Source organism: Pygoscelis adeliae, unplaced genomic scaffold (genome assembly GCF_000699105.1).
Source record: "Pygoscelis adeliae isolate BGI_AS28 unplaced genomic scaffold, ASM69910v1 Scaffold120, whole genome shotgun sequence".
NCBI classification, from domain to species: Eukaryota; Metazoa; Chordata; class Aves; order Sphenisciformes; family Spheniscidae; genus Pygoscelis; species Pygoscelis adeliae.
In genome coordinates this window covers 3809700-3822898 of record NW_008824032.1, presented here as the reverse complement: position 1 = coordinate 3822898, position 13199 = coordinate 3809700, and the positions used below count along the sequence as shown (strand labels likewise).

The following is a 13199-nucleotide window of genomic DNA, read 5'->3' as shown; positions in this document are numbered from 1 at the left end:
GTATTTAAAAGACGTGTAGATGAGGCGCCTAGGGACATGGTTTAGTGGGCATGGTGGTGGTGGCTTGACGGTTGGACTCAATGATCTTGGAGGTCTCTTCCAACCTTAATGATTCTATGATTCTATGAAATTTATCAGCACTTTTCCAGCACTGGGTGGGCCACAAACTAGATGTAATACTCTACATGTCATCTAACAAGTGCCAAGTAATGGAAAATAACCACTTCTTTCAATGCACTGGCTTAAGCACTCCTTAAAACAGCCTAGGATGCTATCAGCCACCTTTGCTGCCAGGGAGCACTGTTGACTCATAGTGTACTGTCCATAAGGACTCCCAGGTACCTTTCAGCAGAGCTGCTCCCCTGCCAGTCAGTCCCCATTCTGCACCAGTGCAAGCTGTTGGTCCATCCAGGCACAGGACCCTGCATTGCCCCTGCAGAATTTCATGAGGTTTGTGTAGGCCTCTTCCCCTCCAGCTCCCTCTGAATGACAGTCCTGCCCTCATACTGATTGACTGCACTTCACATTTTGCTGTCATCTATAAACTCAATGACACCGTTTTCCCTCCCTTGTCCAGGTCACCAAAAAAATAGACCTCTGCAGTACTCCACTTGCCACCAGCATCCATGTGGAGTACAACGCATTAACCACTACCTGCAGGCCTGACAATCTAGCAAGTTTTCTACCCAGGTAGGTAGACATTCATCCAGACTAGGACATCCCAACTTAGGACTCTAACGATGCTGTGGGACATTGCATAAAAAGACTTGCTAAAGACACCCATTGCTCTCCCCTCATCCACAGATCTAGTCATTTCATCTAAAAAAGGTTGTCAAGCTGGTCAACTGTAATATATGCTTGGTAAAACCATCCTGCTTACTCCCAGTCACCATCTTTCTCCTGTGACCAGAAACATGTTCAGTTTTCAGTCTGCCTCACTGTCTGCTCACCTAGCCTATGCTTCATCAGCATCAGATACCACTAAATCAATCCCCTGTTCAGCAACAGGCCCACATGTTCCTCGTTTATTCTTTTATAGATAACCTAGCAGCAGAAGTTGCTCTCATTGTCCTGGTCATCCCATAGTGGTTTCAAGTCTCCCTGAGCCTTGGCTTTCCTGACACCATCCCTACCCACGCAGGCACTGTTCCTAAATTCCTCCATTGTAGCCTGTCCCTGCCTCCACATCTAGTATAAGCAGTTTTTGCACTGGAGCCCTGTCAGGAGGTCCCTGCTTAGCCAGGCTGATCTTCTGGTTTGCCTGCCTGTTTTCCTGACTGTGGGGATGGCCTGTGCTCATGCTTGGAGAAAGTCCTCCTTAAGGGCCTGATGGCTCTCTTGAGCTCCTTTTGCTCTTTGGAACTGTCTCCCATGAGATCCTGCCTACCATCTTCCTGAAAAAGAGGAATTTTGCTCCCTGAAAGGGCAGGGCCTGTACTCTGATGTTTACCTTCATCACTCCTCTCAGGATCTGGAGCTGTTTCTTGGTCACTACAGCCAAGGCAGCCATTGGTGACCACATCCCCATCCAGTCCTTCTCTGTTAGTGCGCAGCAGGTACAGCTGCACATCAGCCCTTGCTGGTGCATCCGGTAGCCTGTGTGAAGAAGTTGTCCCTGACGCTGCCCAGAAATCTTCCTGACTGCTTGAATTGCTGTGTTGCCTTCCCAGCAGATGTCAGGGAGGTTAAAGACAGACACACATGGAGTACTGTCTTCCACCAGAGACAATGACGGACAGCCTGACTCCATTTCACAGAGTAGCAATCTCTCCAAACCCAGACAGAAGCTGGCAAAGCTTCCTCTTGGTCACATCAACTGTTGCTCCCCACTTAAGTGCTTCATGTGTGCACATTGGGGGTGTGTGGGTGTAGGCCCAGAGATCTCCCAACAGGCAGCATTAACTAGAAGACCAGAAGCCAGCACTTCAGCAGGGACTGCCACTTGACCAGTATTCTCATCTCAGTCTGACTGGAATTTTTTTTTTTTTTTTTAAAAAAAAAAAACCACTGATATCCAGAACACACCTCCTTCAAGCCCGTATACTCTGCTGGGGTTATTTCCAAGGGTGGTAAAAATGTAAGACTCTCTCTGCCCTAGCAGAACATAAAACAGCTGCTCTTGACTGCGGCCTGAAAGCTGGTTAACTCTGCTCCTGAAACTCCTGCACAGAGGACAGGTATTCAGCATTCATGGCACAATCCCCCCCAACACCACCATTAAGAAGCATTACACAAGAGTCTCTCTGAGCCTTCAACTCTAAGGGATCCTGGCCAGTTTGCCCACTGGGTCATTAGCACTGACTGCTCCATAGAACAAGCACTTACCTTCCTGATTTACACCATTGTTAACTGTCCACTTGTCTTTTAGGGCACTGTCCTCCTTGTTCAATTCTTTGTCTGAAAAGAGATCAGAGAAGAGCTACAGTCCGTCAGGAGCACACTCCATTGCTTCTTCCCCACACCAGCATAAGTCATTGCTCTGTGCTGTCCAGAGCTCAGCAGCACACCTTCTCCTCTGCAATTGTTATGTACTGCTGTGCTACCAGCAGAAACTCCGTTTAGAATTGCTTTGTACATGCATTTCAGAGAACATCATAGCCTTGCCTGCTGTTTATCGTCTGTACAGCAGTGATGGCATGCTACCTAGGTGCTGCAGGGCGTACTGCACAAAGGTGCACTGACTCCCCTTCCTGACGTTCTCACTCTATACTGCAACAAAATAAAGTATTTTATTTTGTTCCTCTAGTGTCGAAACAGACAATCTTTATCTATGGACCCGATTCTCTTTTGCCTGAACTGTACGCTTCCCTCCTTTCTTCTGTAAGACAGGCATAAAATAAACCTCCTTCTCCTATATCCATATCTATGTATGTGGAAACAGTTACACAAGTGACAAAACAATCCCACAGTGCATCACACCTTTGCCACCAGCTACACAACCCCTATTTCTTCAGATGAGGAAAGCTGTTCTACGCCCATTACAATTCATGCAGGAAGAATAAGCGGCAAAACCCAGGGGCTTCTGGGTTTCCTTTTCCTTATTGTCATCATCAGTGATTTTTCCCTTAATCAGGAAAAACTTCTGCCTTCTCCAACCCCCTTATTATCAGCTGCTTGTGGAAAATGGTGGAAGAGTTAGTGAGTGAATGAATCATCAGTGCAACAGCCTGGGGAAAAAAACATTTTTTTGCTGACTTGAACTACAATGTTCATATTTTACTATCCCTCTGGAGTAAAAAGAACTTCTAAAAAAAAAAAATTCCCAGAATTTCCTTGAAATTTACCCTGGCTGTACTAAGAAAACAAAACTGGGGCTTTGCCTAGCTGCCTGATGAATGCAGTCAAAAGACTTCCCTAGAGCATAAAGCAAGTGGAAGACACTGCACCCAGAAATGGTGCTTATCTAAGGAAAGAAGCCCACTGTATCTCCCAGATTAGCATTTTGCAAGCTTGTAAGCATCCCATCTCTAAATCGGTTTGTGGAGACTCAGATCTATCCGCCATCAATACAAACAAAGCTTTGAAGTCGCAGCATTTTATTATCTTAGGTCCTGCTTGAGGGTTTCTTTCCGGCAGAAAGCAAAGATCACCTACCCATGATGACAAACTACAAAAATATCCTTGCACTCTTTTGCATGCAAATAAAAGGTAACATAAGCAAATTACCCTTTTGCGTAATTTACCATAAAAAGGGGTTCCCTCATACATGCTTAGTCCTCCTTTCCACACATGAAGTGATTTGCAAACACAGCATGCAGCATCATTCTCATCATACCAAGAGGGAAGCTGAAGCCCCAAGAAGGTATTTGCTCAGTGCTGTTTAACAAACACAAGGATCCAGGCCTTTTTGACTTTTCATCCAGTGACCTACCCATCAACATTTACTGTTCCTAAGGCAACAGGTCTTTCTAGGCCAACAGGGGAATGGTAATCTCTGCACTAAGAACACGCTAATATGTTTTGGACTATGAAAGGCCATGTGCAAAAATTAATTCCCCCCTTCATGTTCCCCTGTTTTAGGGCACCGTCTCACTTGTTACCTGCTTCAGGCTTTTCATTCTCATAATCAACAGCTTGTGAAGATGTAGCTGCAAGTAAACAGAAATCCTTTTTAGAAATGTGTATGGACGTAGCACAATAGTCCGCAAAATATGCAACTCAGCCTTAAAGTGACAGTTTCACTATAACACTTTTAGCAGATACTCCTGAGAACTAGTATGTTATGCCACTTCATTGAAGGACTCACAATTAATTTCAACTTCAACTTCCTTCCAGCAATCACTTAAGGTCCCAGACCATAACCAACATTATCTATACATATGCCTACAGCTTTACAAAATCTTTCTGAAGTAGGTTTACTTAAGATGATAAAGCTGCACAGATTTGTCATAAAAAGCCAGAGACAGCTGAGAAGAGAATCCACATCTCCTTTTTTTACTTCATGTATGTGTTGCACTAACACTGTGACTTTAAACCCTTTCTCTTTGCAGACCTTAAAGAATCTCTAACAGAAACATGGGCCATTCTAAAGTAAACTTAAGTGCAGTATCAAAAGGAGGTTTTTTTGGTTGGTTTTTTTCCTTCCCATCCTTCTCCTTTTTTCACTTTCAAATCCATCCGTAGTCTCCAGACTTCAGTGATCTCTGAACCATGGGCTAGAACCACAGAAGAAAAACGAAGTTCTTTATCCAAAATCCTGCTAAAAAGCTCATAAGACTTTGATATGCTGGGGCAGGGCGGGTAGAAAGGGAGGAAAAAACCCCAAACAAACCCACAAACCCCTGCTTTCATGGTGCTGCCCCTCTACCTGTGGCATCTTTTCCAGGCCCATCATCAAGGACCTCATCACGTTTTTTTAACCTCCAAGCCCATAAAAACATTAAGAAACTTCAGAAATTAAATTAAAGAACAACTTAGGAAATTAAATTAAACACACAGAAAATCTCTGCAAAGGTGACACAGTAGTTTGCAATCCAAGAAACATCCTGCTCCAGCCTTGTGCTAACTCCAGCAGCTCGTGTAAGATACCAGACCGACTATCCCACATGAAGCCACTGTTAGTTCACACCAGAACACTCCAACAGGACACTGAGCTCGTATCTGATAGCAGGAGCTTTGGCCATTCCCCATTGAAACAGTATTTGGCCTGGTGACCTCCAAAACAAAGTATTTTTTAAGAGTCTTCCCCTGCTCTCCCTAATCTGCTTGACTGACTGATTTAGTTTGGTTCATAAGAACAGACCACAGTGGTCCTGGCAACAAGACACACACATGTTAAAGCTGGAACACGTTACCCTCATTCACCCTTGTGAAAGGAGCACAGACTAAAGGAGCTGTCCCCTTCCCTAGCTGCTCACTGTATAGAGTGATTCCCGCACCCCAACACACAGGCCCACAAGCCAGCGAACCGAGTAATCTTACTGTAAATTACAGAAGGGGGGGGGGGAAGGGGAAAAAAAGGGGGGAGAAGGGGAAAAAAAGGGGAAAAAGTAAAGCAGCAGAATTAGAATGGACAGCAGAAGTACAAGTGGAGATCTGGACAGGAAGACAGGAATGCAGACAACCCTGAGAATCTGTACCACCTGCATCATGTAAAGAAATCATCGGTGGGCAGCAGACTGGTAACTAATTGGAAAGAGGTAAGAAGTTCCTCCACTGACTGTCTCCTTCCCTCATCTTGACTGTTACAAGGAGAAGACAGGCCTGCAAAATGGAGTAAGAGTGACTCAAAAGGTGCTGCTAACAGACTTTTTCCTGAAACAACTGAAAGGGGTTAGAGAAAGAAAAGGAGACAATTGCAACCTGACCCACAGGATGTAAGCATGCACCAGAGTCATGCACCAAAAGCAAGGACCAGAGTTCTGCACATCAGACTAGCAACGTGCCTGTCTTGGATGGATTTTCAAGATATGACCAAGGTAAACTAACAGCAAACTCCTGCCAGTCTGATGTGATACTACCTTCAACGGTCATCATTAAATCTACTGCTACATGCACAGCATCAACCCCCACCCACTGGAACCACCAGCTTTCTAAGTCAAATTCAATGCACTGAGAAAAAGGCTAGCTGACCAATTTCCAAGATAAGCCAGCAAGAAATTGCCATGGGGGGCACTGGAAATGAGCAATGTATTACATTCACGTCCAGCCCTAAGCACTTGATATGAATACTGGGTTTAGAAAAATAATCAACCAAATTTCTGAAAGAAGTTTATATAAGCGAGACAGGCATGTAAGATTAAAAGAGATGGAAGAAATATTAACCTCATTTCAGCAGGTAAACCAGCCCTAACCAAACAGGTAGAGTAAGTTCTCCAACAGACAGATTGCCCTATAGTGTGCACTTTTCCAGGCCTCATCCTGAGGTCAGCCCACATTCTCCATTGTCAGAAGCGGAATTCATCTCCAAAGAGAGTTGCTGACCAGGCAAATCTCGTGCCATTCACTGTCAGTAATTCCGCGAGCCCCACTAACACATCCACTAAGTGCAGGTCCCTATGATTATCCAATATGGGACCTCAACTGAGACTTTGAGGTCACGTGCACACACTGAAGATCAACTCAAAAGCTTCAGGCTCCTTGCTCCAACCACCTTGCAGATGTTTAAAAACATCTATACCCCAATACAGGTTTCTTACCTCTGTCTGAGTTAGGCTGTTGTTGGCTGTCGACAGAGCAAAGTAGCTGACATTCTCCTATAACGAAATTTATTTATTTTAGAAAGTATGTATTAATAACCTGGAAAAAATAACTACACTCTGTAAAACAACTAAGGCCTGAAAGAAAACTTAACTCCTTTACCTCTCCAATGAAAGACTATACTGCCACAGAGAAAAAACTTACAAGCCTAGACCAAATTAAAGCAATAGTCTGATTTCCACACATTTGTGACACCCTAGCTCTCTTACCTGAGCCATGCATTGGACTGTTCTTCTGAGCAGCTCTTCCTGTTCCAGATGCAGTTCTACCTGCACCAGAACAAATAGAATACCTGGAGAAATTACTCAAAAATAAGTTTTGTGCCTTTGGAAACTAACTGAGAGCCTCTATCCATTCCCCATCCCCACAACTCAAACAAAAAAAAAAAAAATCACTGAGGATGTGCAACTGAATACTTGGCTTGGGGGAAGAACAAACAGTGAAACATTGTTTTGGAGCAAAGACAATCAGTGAGAGATCAACAAAACGGGCCTCCTGCAACAACAAGTCAGAACACATCTAACCAAATCTAAAGCAGAGTTTAGCAGTTCATGACTCTGAGTCTTGTTCTTAAATCAGCAAATCACATCTTCTGTTTGATTACACCTATGCAGTGCTTATCCTACTGATATATAACGTTTATTTTCTAGCATGGTCAAAGCTTCGCTGTTTCAAGGGAAGTAGTCGAATTGTTTTGAGTCTAACTGATGGCTAGTTATGACTGACATTCTTCATGTGTTGGTACCAAGCATAGTGTTGTTCAACACCACCAACATGGATAAGCACACAGAAGGCACCCTCAGAAAGTTTGCAGATGACATCAAACTGGGGAGAGTAGGGGATATGCTGGAGGGCAGGGCTGCCACTCAGAGGAACTTCAACAAACTGGAAGAATGTGCTGGCAGAAAAGATGTGATGTTCAAAGGCAAACGTAAAGCCCCACACCTCTTGAAATCACCCCACGGAGCAGTACAGGCTGAGCTCTGCTTGGCTGGAAAACAGCTCTACAGAAAAGGACCCGGAAGCCCTGGTGGACGACAAGTTGAACATTAGTCAGAAATGTGCCCTTGCAGTAGAAGCCTACCAGATACTGGGCTGCGTTAGCAGAATTATTTGTGACACCACATTGTGGAGTACTGTGTCTAGTTTTAGGCTCCCAATTAATGAAAAAACACTGACATTTTGAAGCTAGTCCAGCAAATGTCCACCAAGATGTTTAGGGGGCAGGAGCTGTGCAAGGAGGTACTGAGAGAATTGGGTTTGTTCAGCCTGAAGAAAAAGAAGGCTAAAGGGATGGCTAATTGCAGTCTACAGTTAACTTACATAGAAAACAAAGGAAAATCCTCTCAGAAGTACAGAACAAAAAGACAGGAGGCAATGGCTGCAAGTTGCAAAAGGGAAATCCCTAACAGAAATAAGGAAAATATCCTTCCCCACAAGGGTGATTCGGCGCTTGAACACATGCTGAAAGAGGCTGGGGAACTTCCATCCTTGGAATTATTCAAAGTTTGACTGGACAAGGCCCTGAGCAACCTGATCTAGCTTTGAAGTTGGTCCTGCTTTGAGCAGCAAGTTGGATGAAACCTCCAGAGATTTCTTCCCACCTAGTTTATTTTATGATTCCATGCCAACAGAAACTAAATGGAGAACGATCAGGAAAGCATAAGGTCCACATGCAACGTACATCTATGTAGGCTCTGATCAGAGCCTCCCTCCAGAACATTGTCAATTAGTTCTTCCCAGAGAGGAGATGCATCGCATGCTCTCCACCCTGTAGCCACCCCCAAGTGGTGACCCCACCTGGAAGCCAACAGGAATTTTCCATGCAGAGCACTCTTAGGATGAAGCAACGTATTCCTGTTTGGGACTCTCTCAAATGCAAAGAGAAGAGATGGCGTGCACCTCTTTTTCAAGCCAGAATACAATCTGACATATTAACCTAAAAAGGTGGCAGCAAGAGATACACAGTGATAGCCTACAATTACCATTTCCAAATAAGCTGTCAGATTTACAAAATAGATACTTGAATTCAGTGTAGGGACAGACCAAGAAACAAATCTAGAACTGCAAGATGGTGGCAATACAGGCTGACAGGAGTCACAGAAGTCCCTACGTACCAGTTGAGCATACTGAGTTGTCAGATTAGACTCAGCATAAGGTATTCAACAGGCCCTGGTATGAGCCTGTCCCACAACAATAAAACTGATCTTGAGGGCAGCTTTATGATCCTCTCAAAAAAAAGGCAGTGAAAGCACACTCAAAGTAGGAATGGGAGAGGCCATAGATACTTGGTAAGTAGAAACACACAGTAAATGAAAGATCCGGTCTGAAGGAGAAATACAAACTACATTGTTTCCCAGTACACAGAGCCCAGTATCTGAGTGCAGGAAAGTTCAGTATATTTCCTTCAAATCCATTAGCCTTCACCTAAGTTGTACTTGTTTCTACTACTGTATTTACAATACATCCTACAGTCAGAAACTTTCATACATTCTACAGAACCTTAGACCAGCATAATCTTGAAGCATGTTAAGCTCAAGTAGGAAATGCTATACATACCTCTTCTGTATAGGAATCCTAGTATTCCTACAACTATAATGAGAAGAAAAGCCGCAATAAGACCGCCTCTGTTTCTTTTGTGATAGCTGTCTCCTTTAAAAAAGTAAAATAAATAATGAATGATTAGTTAAAAAGCAACTGTATGATACACTACTTCAGTAGAAATACAACCCTGAGTATGTTTTATAGCTATTTGTTTTTAAAAAAGTAACCTCAAGAAATTAATGCACCAGAGTCAGTTGTTAGCAAAACCCTAAGCCAGCTCCAGGAAAGTTATATGGTAAGTACCTTAGTTCAGTGAAGGCACATCGCCGCTTGAAAGGCAATAGCTATTCCATTTTTTGGCCTATGAAAGGCTAAGCCAGATCTCAGCCAAATGAAGTTTCAGCAAGTATCTTGTATTGGGTTTGCATGGCAAGGTTTTGGTAGCCGGGAGGCTGCAGGGGTGGCTTCTGTGAGAAGATGCCAGAAGCTGCACCCATGTCGGACAGAGCCAGTGCCAGCTGGCTCCAAGACAGACCCGCTGCTGGTCAAAGCTGAGCCCATCAGCGATGGTGGTAGCACCTCTGCAATAACGTATTTAAGAAATGGTAAAAACTGCTGAGCAACAGCAGCTGGGAGAGAGAATATGTGAGAGAAACAGCCCTGCAGACACCAAGGTCAGTGAAGAAGGAGGGAAAGGAGATGCTCCAGGCACTGGAGCAGATATCCACCTGCAGCCTGTGGAGGACCCCATGCTGGAGCAGGCAGACGCGCCCGAAGGACGCTGTGACCCCTTGGGAAGCCCACGCTGGAGCAGGCTCCTGGCAAGAGGTGTGGACCCGTGGAGAGAGAAGACCACGCTGGAGCACGTTTTCTGGCAGGACTTGTGACCCTGTGGGGGACCCACGCTGGAACAGTCTGTTCCTGAAAGACTGCACCCTGTGGAAAGGACCCACGCTGGAGCAGTTCTTGAAGAACTGAAGAGCGTGAGGAGGAAGGAGCGGCAGAGACAATGCATAATGAGCTGACCGCAACCCCCCATTCCCCGTCCCCCTGTGCTGCTCGGAGGGAGGAGGTAGAGAAATTGGGAGTGAAGTTGAGTCTGGGAAGAAAGGAGGGGTGGGGGGGAAGGTGTTTTAGATTTGTTCTTGTTTCTTATTATCCTACTCTGATTTTGATTGGCAATAAATTATTTTTCTCCAAGTCAAGTCTGGTCTGCCCGTTGCGGTAATTGCTGAGTGATCTCCCTGTCCTTATCTCAACCCACTAGGCCTTTGTCATATTTCCTCCCCCCTGTCCTGTTGAGGAGGGGGAGTGATAGAGCAGCTTGACAGGCACCTGGCAGCCAGCCAAGGTCAACCCACCACATGCCTCATTTCTAACAAGTCTCTAACACATAATTCCAGTGAAGGAAGAAGAATTCTATACTGCTAAACCATGAAAATTACTTTTGCACAGAAGTGGGAGATTTTGTCAGTTAGGGATGCCTTACACACCCTACAAACCAGATGGTTCCAAATGTGTTCTCATCCTATGTTTAAAAAAAAAAAAAAAAAGCAAGCTTCAAGCTGACCTGAAGTTCAGCTGAGGTTGTCCCAAAGCAATAAGCAACAGCAGGAAAACTCTTTTCTCCTTCTTATATCTGTCTGTGAAGGATGAAAAGAAGTATGCTCATTGACTTATGCACATGCCAGATGATAAATTATTTTATCTAATGGCTGCTAGATGACTCACTTGAAATGACTGAATAGTTTCATTCCAGTTCATGGAAAGCAGTGTAAGGAGTACAACAGTCATTAGTATAAATCATAAGGCCAGAAGGTTCAGAAGAGAACTTCTAAGTGTGTCTCCCTCTTTATTATTACTCATTTCAAGTCACAGCTGAAGGTATTATTCTGTTGAGATCCCTGCAAAAAGTATCTTTCCAGGGGGAACCAAACTGTCAACCTCATACCTTTCACCAACCTTAAACACACCTTTAGCAGACAAATCACTTCTGATGCTTTTTACTCTTTAAATTCAACTTCCTGAGAAGTGAGTAGAAATCTTACAGTCAAAGTCCATGCTGCTTCCCAACCTAGCCTCTCAGACTTGTGTATACAACCTGACAGAGTCATTACCTTTTTTATCTGGAAAGCATTGAGTCAAAGAGATTTCAGAGCTCTTTTCTGTTTGAGAGAATTTAATGAAACATGCAGCTTTCTCGGAAGCATCAACATCCTTCATAGGGATGAAAACTTCCTGGGTCTGATGAGGGATTGTTATGCTTCTGAACTTCCAAGTGTAATTCAGAGGTTCCTGGAAATCTGCTGTACATTTTAACACAAGGCCATCACCACTGATGTTGCAATTTATTTCAGGTTCTGGAGGGGGAGCTAGAAGGAGAGAAAACATTCTGTATTACTTTGGTTACAAACTGCCTTGAATTTTAGAACGGGACAGGGGCTGCAGCAACAAAAGCAGCAGGAGAGTGCATAGATAAAAGCATAAGTATAAAGTATGTGTGTAAGAAACGTATTTCTAAAAGTGGCCCTGTTTGTGGTTCTTCAGTGCCTAGTTTGAAACTCCTCATGGTTCACTGTCAATAGGACTAATATACACACTGGTCAAATATATTTCCCAAAGACTACTAGTGAAGCTGCATAGATCTGCACAGGATGATGCCACAGATATTCAAGCACATATAATATGCCTGCAGGATCATCTTTAGTAGATACATGATGCCTGGGATAATCAAACTCTTTGAGCAAGCTGACCAAGTTACCTACCTGAAAGTACACAGTGTGCCATCTACACACATTTTAGAACTCATTCCAAGGTGAGTAATGATGGGCACATAAATTAGATGCCACCTTTGAAAATTTGTTTAAAGTGCCTAAGCAACTTAACAATAGAGCCAAAGAACAGCCCTCCTGTTTCTGTTTGCTTCCCTGACAAATAAACAATCCCTTTTCTAGCCTTCTTAAAGTGAGTAACGTGGTGCAAATTCTTTATGCAGTTCTTCCACTACTTACCCAACACAGTCAGTACGAAGGTTAAGACGTCATTTTTTTTCGCTGAATCAAAGTAGTCTAACTCGTATTTGCCAGCATCATTGTTCTCCAAGTTAAATATAGTCAAGCACCCATTCTCCTCGTTAAGCAAGCCTCTGTTATGGAGAGATGTAAAATATGTTGTTTTCTTTTGCCCTTCCCATTCAGCCACTTTATCCTTGTTTTTTGTCCAAATAATTTCCGTTATTTTTTGGTCTATTTTTACTGGAAAAGTAAAATTTTCTCCCACGATGCCAATCACGTCCTCACAGTGGATGTGTGCTATAGAGGGAAAAAAAAGAAAAAAGTTACTTTAATAATTGTTTTATAAACCAGTGCATACAGCATTAGTCAAGCAATATCAGACACATTCAAATTTAGGTTAGAAGCACATCACAATCGCAAAGTTATGTGTCAGTTAAGAATTACCCAAACCCAGCCTGTCTGCACAATCATGTGACAGGCACCTCAAAGGGATCCAGTTTCCACATTCTGGTCGCAGGTAGAATCATTGTCCCGATCATCTTCTCTATCCTAAGCTCCTCTACCCTCCGTACTTTCCCTCTGTTCACTTGAATTAGGCCTCCTGCCCATGGTCTGGTGAAAAAGATGAAATGAAGAACTGTTGTCACCAGCGAAATCTATCTCAGCATCTTGTTGCAGAATGCCCAGACTGAAGCTCCTGCTGAGCAAATAAACTGCAATTTTTTCAGCATGAATATTCACAGAGTTAGTAAAAAGCACACTTCTGACAAAATTGCTACTCTGTTCAAAGCGCCTGCTCTGAAATTACAGGGATACTAGGGACTTCCTTTGGAAATGTCACTGAAGCAAGTTTATTTCACAGTCAATGTATGTGAAATAGCATCCCAACCTCTGAGATGTAGCAGTGCTGCAAGCAAGAAATGGGAGCTGTCCAGAAACTGC

General features: G+C 43.7%; 1 protein-coding gene across 1 annotated transcript in view; it reads right to left on the bottom strand.

Annotated features, from left to right (window-relative positions):
• Positions 1–12866, bottom strand: part of CD58 (CD58 molecule) — a 20699-nt gene extending 7833 nt beyond the window's left edge. Inside the window, exons 1-8 of the mRNA XM_009330372.1 lie at positions 12830–12866; positions 12255–12554; positions 11361–11615; positions 9259–9351; positions 6909–6968; positions 6639–6695; positions 4041–4088; positions 2326–2397 (exon numbers count right to left, since the gene is read on the bottom strand). Coding sequence (XP_009328647.1) covers positions 2326–2397; positions 4041–4088; positions 6639–6695; positions 6909–6968; positions 9259–9351; positions 11361–11615; positions 12255–12554; positions 12830–12866 — 922 coding nt within the window. The remainder of the gene's footprint in view (positions 1–2325; positions 2398–4040; positions 4089–6638; positions 6696–6908; positions 6969–9258; positions 9352–11360; positions 11616–12254; positions 12555–12829) is intronic.
• Positions 12867–13199: the final 333 nt, after the last annotated feature.